At 44.8% G+C, this 16,866-nt stretch overlaps 1 protein-coding gene and 2 non-coding genes across 6 annotated transcripts in view; 2 read left to right on the forward strand and 1 right to left on the reverse strand.

The window, feature by feature from the left end:
• Positions 1-16,866, reverse strand: part of LOC117191235 (protein hu-li tai shao-like) — a 73,762-nt gene that overhangs the window by 20,072 nt on the left and 36,824 nt on the right. For 3 of the 4 annotated variants that reach the window (XM_033396154.1, XM_033396155.1, XM_033396156.1), the window contains 4 exons: positions 6,499-6,619; positions 5,941-6,424; positions 5,153-5,873; positions 4,526-5,084 (listed from right to left, as the gene is read on the reverse strand). In XM_033396154.1, coding sequence (XP_033252045.1) covers positions 4,865-5,084; positions 5,153-5,873; positions 5,941-6,424; positions 6,499-6,594 — 1,521 coding nt within the window. In that variant the 5' untranslated portion in view covers positions 6,595-6,619 and the 3' untranslated portion in view covers positions 4,526-4,864. Of the gene's footprint in view, positions 1-2,980; positions 3,053-3,153; positions 3,253-3,317; positions 3,613-3,675; positions 3,789-4,525; positions 5,085-5,152; positions 5,874-5,940; positions 6,425-6,498; positions 6,620-16,866 lie in introns of those variants that run through there. The other variant, XM_033396157.1, reaches the window with a different exon arrangement.
• Positions 16,126-16,209, forward strand: Trnas-cga. Its single transcript has one exon. It is a non-coding gene; the product is annotated as a tRNA-Ser (tRNA).
• Positions 16,539-16,611, forward strand: Trnav-aac. Its single transcript has one exon. It is a non-coding gene; the product is annotated as a tRNA-Val (tRNA).

Consider the following 16,866-nt stretch of genomic DNA (forward strand, 5'->3'; position numbering starts at 1 on the left):
ACACCAATTAATTAGTTGGGATTTTATATACATGGGCGTACAGCCTGAGTACATTGAAGGAAAACTCTTCGGTTTTTTCTTTTCTTTTTTTGGGTGGAGGGGGGAATTTTTGTTACCTCGGCCTGTTGGCGGCTTGCGATTTGTTGCTGTGTGAGAGCGTTCGCCATTTATAAAACTAAGTGTGGCTAAAACAGTATTGAGAAATCAAATAAAACAATTAAATGGCATGGCAAACACACGAAAACGGCGTCTAGAGTAAAGCCCTTAAATTGTATGCCTTAAAACTAGAAATACTTAGTGTAGAAAGTGAGCTGAAAGGTGTCTAGGTTTAGTACTGAATAAGCAAGCATGCTGCATAGATGTGCATTAGTATAGACTAAAAGGCTTAAACTGAAACAGCTGTGCAACAGCCAAAGAATTCCTTGGACAATGGAGCTAGAATGGCCAGAAGAATGATTGATTGGCTCTGAATGGCAACACAAAATAAAACCAAACAAAACAGGGCAGAGCCGAGCCGAGCAGAAAGTTCTGTGGCAATGCAAGGCGGCAGCAGTTAACATGTCATGTCGAATGTTCTGTTCTTTTGCTTTTTATAAACTATATAGTATATACTACGAGTAAATTTCTTCGATTTGTGATGGCTTTGGTTTCTACACACTAAACCTTTCGGGGCTGCACTCACCTCTAGTTCAAAAATAAGTGTTTTTTTTGTTTAGCTGTTTTAAGCCTGACTTTGTGGTTGAGCGCAGCAGCAGAAGTAGTAGAAGTAGTAGTAGTGTTGGTAGTAGTAGTAGTAGAAAAGGTAGTATTGTATGTAGTGGTAGTTGAAGTACAAGTTTTGTGTTCTTTCTGAGAGCTTCGGGGCTGGTTGGTTCTTGTTGTTGATGGTTGGTCTGGAAAGGAAAGTTATTAAATACTGAACTGGTAAACGGACGGGGGACTGTCATAGATGGATTTTCTGCAAAGGAGAATGCGTTCCGATCTGATCTATAGCTTAGCTTTTTTGCTGTGCGTAGTAGTTGTTGTTGTGCTGTGATTTGTTGTTGATCGTTGAAAATAATACTCATTTAATACATGGCATACAACAGTTGGATGTTCTTCCTTGGCACCGAAAAGTATTTAAAGTATGTAATATACAAATATAGGAGTAACACGACTAGTACGTATAATTAGTATGCAAAAATACCGATATCTACATCTAGTTAGTATAACTAACTAAAACAGTTTTAGGACCGTTGGCTAGGAGCTATTAAACTGCAGAATAAGTGGTGTACAGTAGAGACAGTAGTGGAGTGAAAGTATTAAACAATTTTGAATTATTTTCCTCACAGAAACGAAGTCGAGACTGTGTCAAGTGCTACGAGTACTTTTTTGTTAAGTATAGGTTTTTTTTATCATTATTTTGTAAATTTATTTATAGGCGTGTGTGTGTTTGTTTTAGGCAGATAAAAAAAATAAAGAGGGGAAAATAGCATAAGAAAAAAATAGGTTATCAAATGTTAGAAGTCTAATAATTATAATAAATGCCTTAAACTAGATGATCCATAAAATAAACAAAACAAATAACTTCGTTAGATTTATCGTGTTTCTGCGTGTAACTTATGTAACTTATAAACGTAATAAACTAAAACAATCATAAAACAAATGCATCCAGAGGAATGGAATGGGATAAAAAGGAAATACATAAGGACTTAACACATTAAAAACGAGGTGGAACGTTGTGAGTTGCTGCGGACACCGCAACTCTACAGTTATACCCGATACTAAGTCAGTATGGCTCTCCTGCGGCAGACGCCGCTAATATTGAACCACACGACAAAGAGTGCGTGCGAGAGAGACAGAAAATCAGTCTGAGCGTGACGTCGGGCGCTGCGTAGCCACTGAAAATTGATTTCTTGCTTTTGGCTACAAAAATGATCCGATCTGATCCAGATTCAGCAATCTGATAGATATGGTCATTATCTATGATTCTGCGTTCTTAGTTTTCTCGAATGTGCAATATTGTGGATGCAACAGATTTTCGTCTTTTGTGGGGGCGGAAGGGGGTGGGGCGAAATTCTGAGATATACGTTTTATAGTGAGATCTAACAGAAGTGCGGATACCAAATTTGGTTACTCTAGCCTTAATAGTCTCTGAGATTTGTGGATGCCCCAGTTTTTCGTCCTTTGCGGGGCGGAAGGGGGTGTGGCGAAATTTGGACACGAAACGGTCAAGGTCCGATATCCCAGGAGTGTGGATACCAAATTTGGTTGCTCTGGCTCTTATAGGTTCTGAGATCCTTGAACTCATATTTTGCAATTGACAAAACCGACCATGAAACCTGTGTGTTAGAGAGAGACAGAGCGAGAAAGAATGAAATTGTTTTCTTGATTCTGGCTATAATCATTATACGATCTAGTTCAGATTTTGCACTGTAGAAGATATGGTCATCCTCACCGATTCTGCGTTTTTGGTTTTATCGTATCTTTAAAAATGTGGATGCCACAGATTTTCGTCCTTTGTGGGGGCGGAAGTGGGCGGGGCGAAGTTTTGAAATATTTTTGTAGCAGTGACATATCACAGAAGTCTGGATCCAAAACATCGTTGCTCTAGCTCTTATAGTCTTTGAGCACTAGGCGCTGAAGGGGACGGACGGACGGACGGACAGACAGACAGGGCTCAATCGACTCGGCTATTGATGCTGATCAAGAATATATATACTTTATGGGGTCGGAAACGATTCCTTCTGGACGTTACACACATCCACTTTTACCACAAATCTAATATACCCCAATACTCATTTTGAGTATCGGGTATAAAAACATAAGACATCTGAAAATTGAAATTTTGTTCATATATTGGACAAGCAAAGACATAACTCTGAGCATTATATGGATGTGTTCGGTATTGGAGTATGGTAAATCATACGATCACGATTATATGAACTGGATAGTAGCAAAACATAAAAAGATAGGAACAGAGAACATGGACTGGACTTACCATCGCTCAATACAACTTCCGCTTGGCTGGGAATGGGCGCCTGTTGCGTTTGAATCTGGATAATTTGGTGTTCTAAAATATTACAGAAATGTTATGGGAAACAACAGATTTGGAGGGTTATTAATGCAGATCTAGCCAAATGTAGCCAAACGGATGGCACGAACATGACATACCCGTCTCGGGTTCGCTCTGTGCGTGTTTAGCATGAGCCAAAGCTCCCGCTGCCTGCATCGAGTTAAGAGCCTCTGATTCCGAAAAGTCCGTATCGGTGTCTGAAAGATGTACAAATATTTGAGTGAATGATGTATAACAGACAGGATCTTAGATGCACACTTACATTCGCCATGAATGCTCTTCTTTTTGCGCTCCACCGTCCGCTTGTACTCATTCAGCTCATCGTCGGTCACATTGTCGAAGGGATTCTTAGCGTATGGCGCCTTGTAGACAGTCGCATTGTGCTGGAAGCCCCGCTGAATGATTCCCTTGGAGGCGGCGCCCATTAGCACCACATGATCACCGGCCTGCGAGACAGTGGCATCTTTGATGCGATTCGCTTCGTCCCAGGTCACGCCCTCCAGTATATGAGACTGTGGTCCAGCTGAGATTTTGTCCGCACGTCGATTATCCTTGATCTAAGACAAGCATACATAGGGGATGATCTAAAGGGGAATTGAATCAACTAAATGAATACTGACTTGCTGTTGGATGCGCTTAAACTCCTTGGTATTCGTCCCACATGGCACAAACTGCAGCGGATCTTCGATCCTCACGGGCGTCGAATGGGTGGGTGAACCCTCAGCGCCCCATTATGAAGGTTATAGTGTTCAATTTGAGCACGCAAGCATTTTTACGGTGTGGGGAAATGGGGTGGGACAATGCAAGTAGAAAAGAAAGAGAAAGAAATTTGTTTAATTTAGGGGCCGATATGCTTAAATCTAAAATACTTAAAGCTACATCGAAATGCTGTCTATAGGCGTTAGCCCAACGTTTGTTGGGCTTATACATCCTATACATATATACGCTTCAGTGTTAATTATATAAAAAATACAATTCTTTAAGCATTTATAATCAATGTTTTTTTTTTTTGTTTTTTTAACTATTGTATTAGCGAAAATGTTCTTAAGATAACAAAAATAACAATCAGAAATAATTTTGTGCCTTGAGAACAAATGAGGAAGAAAAAAATACGTAAAGAAAAGATTTATACAAATATTAAAAAAAAATATATATATATTTAATTGAAAGAAATCCTAACCATAATGCAAAGAAAACATGCAAAGAAAAATTTGTTTAAATGTCAACGGAACAAACAAATGTTTTAAAAAATGAAAATGTTGGATAAAATGAATATAAATGAAACGGTTTGGTATTTGAATGATTAAATACTTAATAACAAATTCCTTTCTCTTTCTTTGCATTGTTTTACAGAGCATTCGTTCGATTCGTTATAGTGGAAGAAAGAGAGACAGACAGCAGGGGAAGACCCCGTAAAGGAGGCACAAAATCATCCATCTATGCAAGAGTTATTTTCGGTTTTAAGTTAAATATTTATTTGGGTAATGTAATGCACAAATTACAGAAATTGTTTGCTGGCAAAGCGGGTAAAATATCTTTTGTTTTGTTTAGCACGATTTAAAAATCTATTAGAATGTATATAAATATATAGTTCATGTACTAATATTTTATACGATTACTTTGATTTACTTAGTGGCTAGGCATAGAATTATTATGCGTGAATATATTCGCAAGTTTAGCAGCAGAATCGAAACTGAAACTAGCTAAAGGGGAAATCATAAATGGAGGCGGAGCAAGTGGAATGTCTGGGTAGTGTGGGGTTTTCTTTGGGTTGGGTTGGGTTGGGTTGGTGTGGGTTGGTCGGCTCAACTAATTCCCTTCAATCTCCTTAAGGCTAGCAACATTCCGCTGCTGTGTGGACGCTGTCGTGGTCTGATGTCTATCTTCGAAAGTTATGATCTCTACCTTTGTGATTTTCTTGGGATCTGGGGTGCCCGTCTCCAGGACTTCGACCTTCTGATACACATTCGGGGAGTTGAGCCAGCGACTGCGGTCGCCTCCTTTGCGCAGATCTCCCTTCTTCCAGATTCTGTTGGAGGCATTAGATAATTGGAATCGTTAGGATCACCGTTGGAAGAGCCTTGGCTTTTCCCTTACCCCTGTCTAAAGAGCTCCTCCTCCTCGAGCAGATAGCCAAGAGATGACACGGCCGGTGGCAGCTCCACGTCGTTCTTGGGCTTGGGTGGATCCGATTTAATCAGGGGATGGCGGTAGATGTAGCCTGTGCGATAGCCAGCATTGTCCAGCATGCGCATATGGGCCTCGAAGTCGGCTCCCCCAACACGCCACTTGGGCGGACTGCCGATTTTGGGCGTGGGAGCCGACTGTTCAGCGACAGCAGGCTCCGCGGCAGTGGCCCCATCCTCGGCAGCCGTGACGGCGGCAAACTTCTTCTCCAGGTCCTCTGGGGGCCGGCGCGACTGCTCGTAGATGATCTTGCGCGTCTCCTCGGGAATCAGGACGAGATTGTCGACACCCACGGGCAGTAGCTTCAGTTGCGCCTCGCACGCCTGCACAATGTGGCAGGCGGCGAAGAAGGCCTCTGCGATGGTCTCGCCGCAGCATAGGGCGCCGTGGTTGGCCAACAGTATGACCTTGAAGTTGGGCCCCAGGCTCCGGACAAGGCGGTTGCGCTCCTCCTCATCGAGCAGACCCGTGTACGCGTGCGTGGTGATCTCGCCCAGCACACAGGCATCCCTGGTGAGGGGCAGCAGGCCGGTCTTCAACGAAGAGATGGCCGCAAGCGGACTGCAGCCAATGTAGATGGCGCAGCGAATGTCGGGGCGTGCTGCATGCACCACCGAGTGGAGGACAAAGTCTGGTTGGGGGGAGCGGAAATGTTAAAAATTTCAAAATATTAAATACAAGGGGTGTTGGCGACTTACGGCTTTTGTTCACGCCAAAGTTGGTTGTGCCCTGCTCCACAATATGGCCCTGCATATCCACCTTGTTTAGCGCCGAGGCAGTGACTTCATGATAGAGCAGGCCATAGGGATTGACCAGGAAGTACTCCTGATCGACCTTTAGGCGTGCGGTGATCTGTGCCCCCAGACCCTGCGTCCAGCCGTACAAATCCAACAGACGGAATGTGGCAGCCAGCTTGCAGCGGAGTATTTTCTCGCCCTTGGCATAGCCCATGGACTCCACGCCGCGGATATCGTTGATGGGCACCATGCAACTGCTGCTCTTGAAAACGCTGCCCACCCGGCTCACCGGCACGCCCACAATGTCCGACAGGTGCGGCAGTATGCCGCTGGCCCCGCCACCTCCCTCACGGGCCGAATCGACGATGCGTTCCAGTTCCTCGCGGAACAGCCTCGAGCCCATAATGGCCTCGACGCGTTTGCGGCACTCCATTTCGCGCATATCCTGTGGAAGATCGACGTGACCCAGAGGTGATGGTGCATCGGAAAAGGCAGAAACTGCTTTCAATCGCCACTTACCTGTTCAATATCGGCGGGACGCGCTTTGCTGTCCTCGTCGTGATCGCCGGCGGTTGGGTCTATGCCATTCTGTGGCGGTTGCTCGACTTCAGTCATGTTTGCTTCCTTTTCTGTTTAAATGCTGCAAACGTAAAGGGGAAAAGGAAATTTTATTTTCAAATTGCTTTTCCTTCACATTTTGTACGCTTACTTTACGCTCAGCTGGAAAATTTTCAACTGACCTTAAAACGGCTGGACGGTTTTCTAAGGGTTAAACTACAAAGAGAGTGAGAGCGCTCTAACTGCGATTGCCCACTCGGAGAACGGCGTCGTTTCATGCTAGGGCGGCGTAACCTCGTTTCCGATCACCATGAAGAGTCTTCGTTTGCGTTTCGACGAAATCACAACGACAATTAGCAGTTGCAGCCGGCCGCGCTTAAACCCGTATTACCCATTACATTGTACTCTATACGCGAGTAAGATTAAAGTTTAAGTTGATTTAAGTCCAAATGAATAAATCTCGAATTGTCTATATCGTGTAGTACATTATTAAACGCAAAGATTCCCCAGAGCATTTCTGCTCAACATTGAAATCTCGTATCGAGGATTTCACAACATTTTTGGTGGCCCATGAGGGGAACCGCGTTTAATTCGTACTATACGCATATGATTCTACCTCGTTCCGCGTTCAGTTAAATGTACAAATAAAATCATATTTTACCGGCTGCAACTGTAAACGGCAAACACAAAGCAAACCAACGGTTTATCCAACAGCCGCTATCTCTCGCACGAAGCAGGGACAAAGAAGACCAGACGATAGCTCTGCGCCTGGACAGTAGCACACAACAACAACACAAGCCGAAGGTTAGACAGCAGCCCCTCCCTCGTGCAAAGCAGAGACCAACAGACCATCGAGCGTTCTGTTGCTGCACATCATCTCTAGACACAAGGCCTCAACTCAACGCTCACAGTAGCACAGTTTCTGCTCTCCGCTCGGACAACACCAACAACAACGACTCGCAAGTTCTCTTAAGCTACGCTTTAAGCAAAGATAAGCACTCCCGAGTACCAGAGTAAGTGTTTCGTTGTGGGTATTTTGTACAAGGTCAAAGAGAGTGAGAAAGGTACATACACATATAACAGCAACATGTCAACAGCCGAGTCCCACGACCTCGAAGCCGATCCTCAGGTGGAGATCGACAATCTCAGTGTTATTCAGACAAATCTCATTGGGAGGGTTAATCAAACGGTGCGTAATTTCAGAAAGGATGGCGCAGATCGGAAAACAAAAGCTTATTTTCAAACGCGCTTACAAACTTTGCAACGGTTCTTAGGTGAATTTGAGCAAAATCATCAACGTTTACTAATACTTCGATGTCCAAGTACGCATAGTTATGTGTCCAACGAAGTGGCCTTTCGCTTTGATGAAGACTATACAACGGCATTCAGCATCATATCAGAGGCCTACGAAAATGTATGTCCAAGAGCACCACCGGTACAGCAGAATCCGGAGCCAGCAAATCCATCTGTATCATCAGTGCAATTGCCCAAGCTACCTGTACCGACATTTACAGGCAAGTTTGTGGATTGGCCGGCATTTCACGATGCATTTGTTCAACTCATCCATAACAACCAGAAACTGTCCGACGTCCAAAGGTTTCATTTCCTGAAGCAAGCTCTTCCCTCGGATCGCGACGAGGATATTCAGCAGATGGCGCTTGCGGGAAATAACTATGCAACAGCTTGGAGTCTCGTCCTCAAGCGATACGACAACAAACGGCTGCAGTTTATGTACCATATGAACGGTTTGTATGACTTGCCACAGTTGACAAAGGAGCAGTCTGCTGATAGAAAACATATGCTTAATGTTGCGACGGTTTGTCTCAATGCTTTCAAGAATCTAGATGTTCAGCATTGGATGGCTCATCATCTCACTTCCAGACTGCCAAGCACGACACAGCAAGCTTGGGAGCTCCATCTCGGTAGCTCTGCCGAACTTGCCACATTTTCTCAGCTACAATCATTTCTCAACGACCGTCTCGTCAGCATCGATGGGTTCGAAAATCGAGGCGACTCCACGACGCGGACACCTGTGCCGCAGCCTGTCAATCAAAGGCACCCGAAGAAGTCAGTTGGCAACGTAACATACAAGGGCAACAGTTTCCACGCCAAGACTGCGGTTGCCGAACACACTCGCTGCCCTTACTGTAGCGACAGTCACAATCTTCGGCATTGCCCGGACCTTTTGTCCAAGGACTGCTTTGCAAGGAAAGCCATCGTCGATCATGCAAAGGCATGCCTCAACTGTCTGAGCCGTTCCCATGCACTTTCAAAATGTACCAGTAAAAGGAACTGCACGCAGTGTGGTCAAAGACACCATACACTGCTGCACTTCCCAACTCCTGCTCAGGTGGCAACACAGCCTCACGCAGCCTCCCATAGCGCTCGTTCCGGTAACTCCTGGCAGTATACAACGAGCGACTCATCTGGCAGGGCTACACCTACGCAACTCTACGCTAGGACCCCACTTCCTACTCAGAGCACTGCACAGCCTCTCCCAGTTGTTCCCAACACTAGTTCCGGTGGTCATCCACAGTCTGCAGCGACCGACTCGTCTGTGAGAACACACTCTGCGCAACTAGTCTCCGCTACGGCAACGCATCACGGCCCCACCTGTGGCCTTCTGGCCACTGCCCTGGTCACAATCCACAACCCCCACACTGGCCAATCAGCTGTGGTACGTGCGTTAGTGGATTCAGGCCCGGAAGGAACCCTCATTACAGAGCACACAGTGCAGGCTCTCAACCTCAAGCGGCATCCAATTTCGGCAGAAATCGCTGGAGTTGGGACCACCTCCAAGAACAGGTGTACCTACACTACAGAATTGTCATTAAGTTCTTGTACTTCGCAGTTTTGTACTACCATTGATACTGCGTTTATACTTAAAACGCTTACATCGCAATTACCTTCAAAATCCATCAAATTGCAGCAATGTCCTCATTTGAACGGAATAGAACTCGCCGATCCCAGGTTCTACAAATCACAACGGATTGATCTTCTGCTGGGAGCGGACGTAATCCCACAGATCCTGCTTTCAGATATCCGCAGAGGAAAGGAGAACCAACCAATTGCACAGCACACCCAGCTGGGCTGGATAGTCTTTGGTCGAGCCACTTCCACACGCTCACACGCTGTCACCATTAGATGTCACCACAACAGGCTAGAGAATCTCGTCCAGAAATTCTTCGAAATGGAGCATCTCGGTTCTGCAAAACAGCTCACACCAGAAGAGCGATGGTGCGAGGAGCATTTTAAACGAACTCACATCCGTCAACGAAACGGCAAGTATTTGGTACGGTTACCACTTAAGCGTTTGTTTGACCCTTCGCAGGTGCTAGGCAAATCACGTCAAATCGCGATTAATCGATTCCAAATGCTTCAACGAAGATTCCAAAGGCAGCCGGAGCAGCAAGCCAAATATTCGGAAGTCATGAAGGAGTACTTTCAACTAGGCCAGGTGACCAAAGTAACAACCAAGGAGCAGCAGCATTGCATCATTAGCAAGGAGAATGGAATCGAGTCCACGTATTGCACTTTGCCTCATCACGCAGTATTCAAAGAGGAAAGTGTCACTACTAAGGTTAGAGTAGTATATGACGCCTCCTGTAAAACGTCAAACGGAAAATCGCTCAATGACGTCCTATGCACCGGACCAGCGCTCCAAAACGATCTAGCCGGCGTGGTCCTGAATTGGCGTTTCCATCGTTTTGTTTTTGCTGCCGACATTCAGAAGATGTATAGATGCATTGACATGAATGCAGAGGATTCGCAATATCAACGCACCTTTTGGCATGACGAACACAACCAAGTAGCTGAGTATTATCTCAACACAGTTACGTTTGGAACCGCTTCAGCTCCTTACACAGCCATTCGCGTCATACATCAACTGGCGCAGGATGAACGAGACCGATACCCACTCGCGGAAAGGGTCCTTCGACACGAAATATACGTGGACGACGTACAAAGCGGAGCTTCCACTCGCGAAGGAGCATTAGAAATTCAAAATCAATTGATCGGAGCCTTACGATCAGCAGGAATGGAGCTTCGAAAGTGGTCTGCGAATGACGCTTCTCTGCTACAAGACATACCTCCAGACCATTTATCTCATAAGACATTATTAGAGTTTGAGTACCAAGATCCCGTTAAAACCTTAGGCCTCTATTGGCATCCACATCAAGACTATTTTGGGTTCAAGATAAATTTTGAAATCAGTCACGCACATACTAAACGTTCTTTACTTTCCACAGTCGCCCGACTGTACGACCCATTAGGTTTCATCACGCCCTGTGTCATGACCGCGAAGGCGATACTCAAGGACTCATGGATGGCCCGCATCAAACGCAACGATGGCAGCCTAGCACAACTGGACTGGGATGAACCGCTGCCAACCGAACTGCTTGATAGATGGCAGGGATTCATACAGAACTTGCCATATGTCGAGCAAATTCAAGTACCACGATGGCTGCGCTTCAACATCCACGAGCTTGCGTCATTACAGCTACATGTTTTCTGCGATGGATCATCACTGGCGTATGCAGCATGTGCATATATTCGTGCAGAGCTACCAAACGGAATGATTCAAACTCATTTGCTAGCTGCACGCAGTCGAGTCACACCCACGAAACCGATCACAATTCCACGAGTCGAACTTTCGGGTGCGCTGCTGGCAGTTAAACTGGCAAAATGGATCCGGGACCAACTTCGCACTGCAGGACCACCTATGGCAACCTTCTATTGGTCAGATGCTACTATCATTTGTTTTGGATAAATGGAGATCCCCACCGATGGCAAACCTTTGTGTCAAATCGCGTTGGACAGATTTTGGAGCATAGAACATCAACTCAGTGGAGACATGTACCTACTGCGGTAAACCCAGCGGACTGCGCAACTAGTGGCTTAACACCACAAGAGTTAGCAGTACATCCATTATGGTGGTCTGGACCATCATGGCTACAGCAGCCGGAAAGCCAATGGCCGGCAAACGGAGTTCCCAGTCAGGACATCGACAGGACTATAATCGAGGAGAAACCATCAGTTTTGTTCCAAAATGCTGTGCAAGTCTCGGAGGCTCCAGAAGCCTTCATCCAAAACTCGTCCTCATACGACAGGTTAATATCAGTCATGGCATATGTTCTACGGTTTATACATAACATTCAAGCCAAAGGGGACAAACTGTCTGGACCACTTAGTGTGCAGGAGCTCGACAACGCTTTAATTCATCATTCAACATTCAACAGGAGGTCTACGCGACAGAGATATTGAGGTTGAAGGGAAACAAGGCACTATCGGGCACACACAAGCTGTGTCAATTATCCCCATTTCTAGATGACCAACAAATTCTACGAGTCAGAGGTCGACTGCGAAATGCAATGCAACTTCCGATAAGCCAGCGACAACCAATGATCATTCCCAATCATCATCATTTTACCGATCTCGTCGTGCGTAATGCCCACCGTCTCGCACTCCACGGCGGCACCGAATTAACGCTGGCCACTATTCGACACAAATTCTGGATAGTCAACGGAAAACAAACTGTCAAACGCATTCTTCGACAATGCGTCCGATGTTTTCGTCACCGACCGAAACCAGCAGCACAATTGATGGCCGATCTTCCCCTACATAGAGTCAATCCGCCAACTCGTGCATTCGTCGCCACCGGAGTGGACTATACAGGCGCGTTCGAAATTCAAGCATCCAGATTCCGTGGACACACAAACTACAAGGCGTATATCGCAGTTTTCATCTGTTTGGCTACAAAGGCAATTCATCTTGAAGCGGTCACGGGCTTAACCACCGAACACTTTCTCATGGCCCTACAACGTTTCATCGCGCGTCGGGGCTACTGTCAACACATGTATAGCGACTGCGGCACGAACTTCATTGGTGCCGACCGGGCTCTTCAAACCTGGCAAATACATTTGAAACGAGAGCTACCCACAACTGTAATACCTGCTTTAGCGGCCCGAAACGTCCAATGGCATTTTAATCCACCGCATAGTCCTAATTTCGGAGGCCTTTGGGGGAGGCCATCTCTATCGAGCCTTTTCAGGATATAAAATGACCTACGAACAACTTGCTACCGTGCTAACACAAATTGAAGCCTGTTTAAATTCCAGGCCATTATGTCCACTAAGCGCGGAGCCGGAGGACCTAGCTGTCCTCACCCCGGCACATTTTCTTATTGGAGATTCATTATTAGCACCGCCGGATGTAACGACAAGGGATGTTCCACTCACAGTCCAATTTCTGGAAGGACAGAAAATGATCCGGAAATTTTGGAAACGTTGGAGTTCGGATTGGCTATCACATCTTCAAGCCCGTCCAAAGTGGCGACATGAAACCGACAATCTACAAGTCAGCGATCTAGTAATTGTCAAGGATGACCGACTGCCACCCAACGAGTGGAAACTGGGAAGGATAATAGAAGTTCACCCTGGAGCTGACAGTTTAGTCAGAGTCGCAACTGTTAAAACAGCATCAGGCGTATACAAACGATCGGTCTCTAAACTATGTCGGCTACCGGTGCCACAGACCTCAGAATAATCCTACCACCGTTGCTAGCTCTATTCGACCATACATGTACCATAACGAACACTTTATTTATTCACAGAGCATTCACATGTGACCTCCTTTGGTTTCTAATACTGGTCCCAGTATTGGGGGCGGCATGGACGGTTTTCTAAGGGTTAAACTACAAAGAGAGTGAGAGCGCTCTAACTGCGATTGCCCACTCGGAGAACGGCGTCGTTTCATGCTAGGGCGGCGTAACCTCGTTTCCGATCACCATGAAGAGTCTTCGTTTGCGTTTCGACGAAATCACAACGACAATTAGCAGTTGCAGCCGGCCGCGCTTAAACCCGTATTACCCATTACATTGTACTCTATACGCGATTAAGATTAAAGTTTAAGTTGATTTAAGTCCAAATGAATAAATCTCGAATTGTCTATATCGTGTAGTACATTATTAAACGCAAAGATTCCCCAGAGCATTTCTGCTCAACATTGAAATCTCGTATCGAGGATTTCACAACAACCACCCAAAATTTAAGCGAGAGAGGAATAGCACTGAGAGCACTTTCTAGCTGTCTGCTTTTCCTGTGAATGGCCAAAACTGTTTTGGGGGAGAGTGCAAGAGAGACAGAGATATAGAGAGAGGGAGAGAGGGATGGGACCAAGGAGGGAGTTGTGCCGCATATTTCACTTTATTTAATTTCTAATTTTGGATAAAAAGAAAAAAAATTATATTTACTTCCCAGTCTGACACTTTACACAGTGAAAAGCAGGGGGAAAACCACACACTTTCCTTCCTGCCCACGTGCTACGACAGGCGCGACAACCCAGAGCAGAAGCAACGCAGAAAAGAAAACACAGAAAAAACTATTTTAAGATCCATTTTGCTTCTTACGAATTTCAAATAAATGCCTCGGAAATCAAAACTAAGAAAAGCAACAGCAAAAAAAAAATCCGAGCAGAGAAAGAGATGTATCGAAAATAAATAAACACAAGACCGGGAAAGAAATTCTTTGCTCTTTAAATCTTAGGCGTGGTGTTTCAGACCCCAGCCACTGTGAGCACTAACCTTCAAATTGCACCCTGATGCTGGTGTATTGGTGCCGCAGGCGGTACTCGAACATACATACATATATAAACAAATGCAATAAGCAAGGTAAACAAAGTAGGGAATGTCATCGGCAGAGAGAGGCTGAGAAAACATATCGTTAAAAAATGTCTGGGCTCAACTAAAGAACGGTAGAATACGCTCCTGCGGCTTTCTGACACACTGGCACAACAAAGACAATAATTACGAGCAACGTGTTTAATTTATGCTGACCCAATTCCCTTCCCTACATGCACCTTCCCTTGCAAGTTCTGTTACCGCGGGCTGTTGCTTTAGTTCCCCTTTTCCTTCCTTATTAGATAAGATTAATGGAAAAAAATTGCATTCACAAGAGACTATTTGCAAATGATGACGTATTGCCCACCGGACATATATGTACATCCAACCAACGACAACAACAACAGAGCCAATTCTTACAGAATTATCGTGATGCTAAGGTAATTGAACTTTGCCTTTCCTTAGCTCTCTTCCCTTTTCTGACTATGCCTGGGTGCGTAGGTGCTGGAAGACGTTCTTTTGGCTGCAATCAAACGGAATAATGCTGAATAAACGCTTTTTAACTGCACTCTGCCGTGCGAGAGGGTTTCTGTGTGTGGGTGGGCGCATGGAGTAGATCCCCAACAAGTATTCACAATTATTGCGTAGGCTGATCATCAACTCCCTCCCACCAGAGTAGCCCTAACAAAAAAAAGAGTTATAATTTTGCGTAGGTGGCGGCAGAGACTTGACTACTCTCAATACTCAATGCACTGAAGAACGAAGAAAGGAATGCCTTTAAAGTTGTTCTCTGCCAAAAATCGACGCGTTTCCACTGAGATAACGCCACACTGGTTGGCCAATATAGTCAACAGTGTCAATGGATCAACCAATTGATTTGTTGAATCCCAATTTGAGCACAATTATCAAAACATTTCAGTTTATTGAACTTTAACTTTGTCAACGCTGCAGGCACCATTCTCTCGTTCTATTTCTCTCTTTTCTCTCTGTTTCTGACCTTTTTGAGCGGAAGAAAACAATTAAATTTAGGAGCAGCTAACGCCACAGCGACGCCATCGATGACGCGAACCGCTGCCTGTGCCGCCGTCGGCCTGGCCTGGCCTGTCAGCGCCGCAGTTTGTTTGCCGCCGCCCGACTCTTGTTGACATTATGCAATTACATCACACTTGTTTGGCGGCGACACACCCATGTCTTTCCATGGGTAGCATCGTGTGCCAGTGTGGCCCCAAAACAGACAGCTCAAGAATGCTGAGAGCGGTAATGGGTAGAGAGGGAGAGAAGCAGAAACATGCGATAAAAGATAAGATTAAAGCCAAAACAGCAAACATCTTCGGAACCAAATTGACTCAAAGAACTGAACACCCACCGAATGATCGTACATCATTTTCACACATACAATACATATACTCGTATTCGCTGGCGTTAATTAAATTTCCCAAGTATTCAATTATCGCGCAACCAAAGAAGAAATCTTACGTAATCTCCTCCACTCCATCGAGCACAGATAGACAGCTGAGGAGGGGGTGAACTGGAGCTGTCCCATCGCCTCAAGTGTGATATGCCACAGAGTTTCCATAAGGTCGCACAGAAAATGAATTCATTCAGTTTCAATAATGCAACAAGTCGCTCAACTCAGTCAGTCAGTCAGTGGGACACCGCCAGAAATCTGATGATGATAATGAAGCTTATGTCGTCTGAAAAAGCATTTCATCCAGCCAGAAACAGAGAAAAAGTGCAATAGATCATTACTTTTTATGCCTTCATTCATACTGTACTAATTTGTGGAAGTCATATTTTTTGTGCCCAGCCATTCCAATATATTTAACCTATATTCTAAATCATTTGTTGCACAAGCTTGACGCGAAACGTGTTCGTATGCGGAACTTTGTCAAATAGATATTGCATGAAATAATAGTAGAGTATTTCGCCACCCATCTCTGGTATATTCAGCTTTGGACATGAAACTTCCACAAGCAGCGTCGTGGCCGAGTGGTTAAGGCGTCTGACTCGAAATCAGATTCCCTATGGGAGCGTAGGTTCGAATCCTACCGGCTGCGACGAAACATCCATTTTTTTTCACTGTATGCTTTCACTTTAATACGAAATTAATGTAGCATATAAATAGATGAAAGACTTTTATTTCATGAAATGATTTTGTATACTGTCGGACATTCTTGCGACCTTTTTTATTAATTAATAAGTTGTAGCCGATAGCAGAAACATAATGCAGTATAACCTATTTTATTTATAAAGCATACTGTATGAAACCAATAATACTTTAAAATCTTATCTTAATAAGCGATTTCTACAGTATTTTTATATTTTTTCATCAACACTTCTATGGTACAAAGAAACTGTTCCGTGTTTGGTCACCCTGCTTCCAGCTGTTTCCGTGGTGTAGCGGTTATCACATCTGCCTAACACGCAGAAGGCCCCCGGTTCGATCCCGGGCGGAAACAGGTTGAATACTTTTTTGCATTCGTTTTTCAATTTTCAAGTTTCGTTTTATCTGAAGTCTATTTTAAATCCAAACCTTGGAAGCATGGATTGGACAGACGGGAATAACTTTTTATTTGATAAGATCTAGGAAAGTTCGGAATATTTATGGAAGGAGTAAAATCAGCAAGGTAAGGTTTCGGTACAGACACGAAAACTATTTAAATTACGATTCCTCGATTAAGACATCCCGGGCGGAAACAGGTTGAATACTTTTT

The sequence above is a fragment of the Drosophila miranda genome, assembly GCF_003369915.1.
Source record: "Drosophila miranda strain MSH22 chromosome Y unlocalized genomic scaffold, D.miranda_PacBio2.1 Contig_Y1_pilon, whole genome shotgun sequence".
NCBI lineage: Eukaryota > Metazoa > Arthropoda > Insecta > Diptera > Drosophilidae > Drosophila > Drosophila miranda.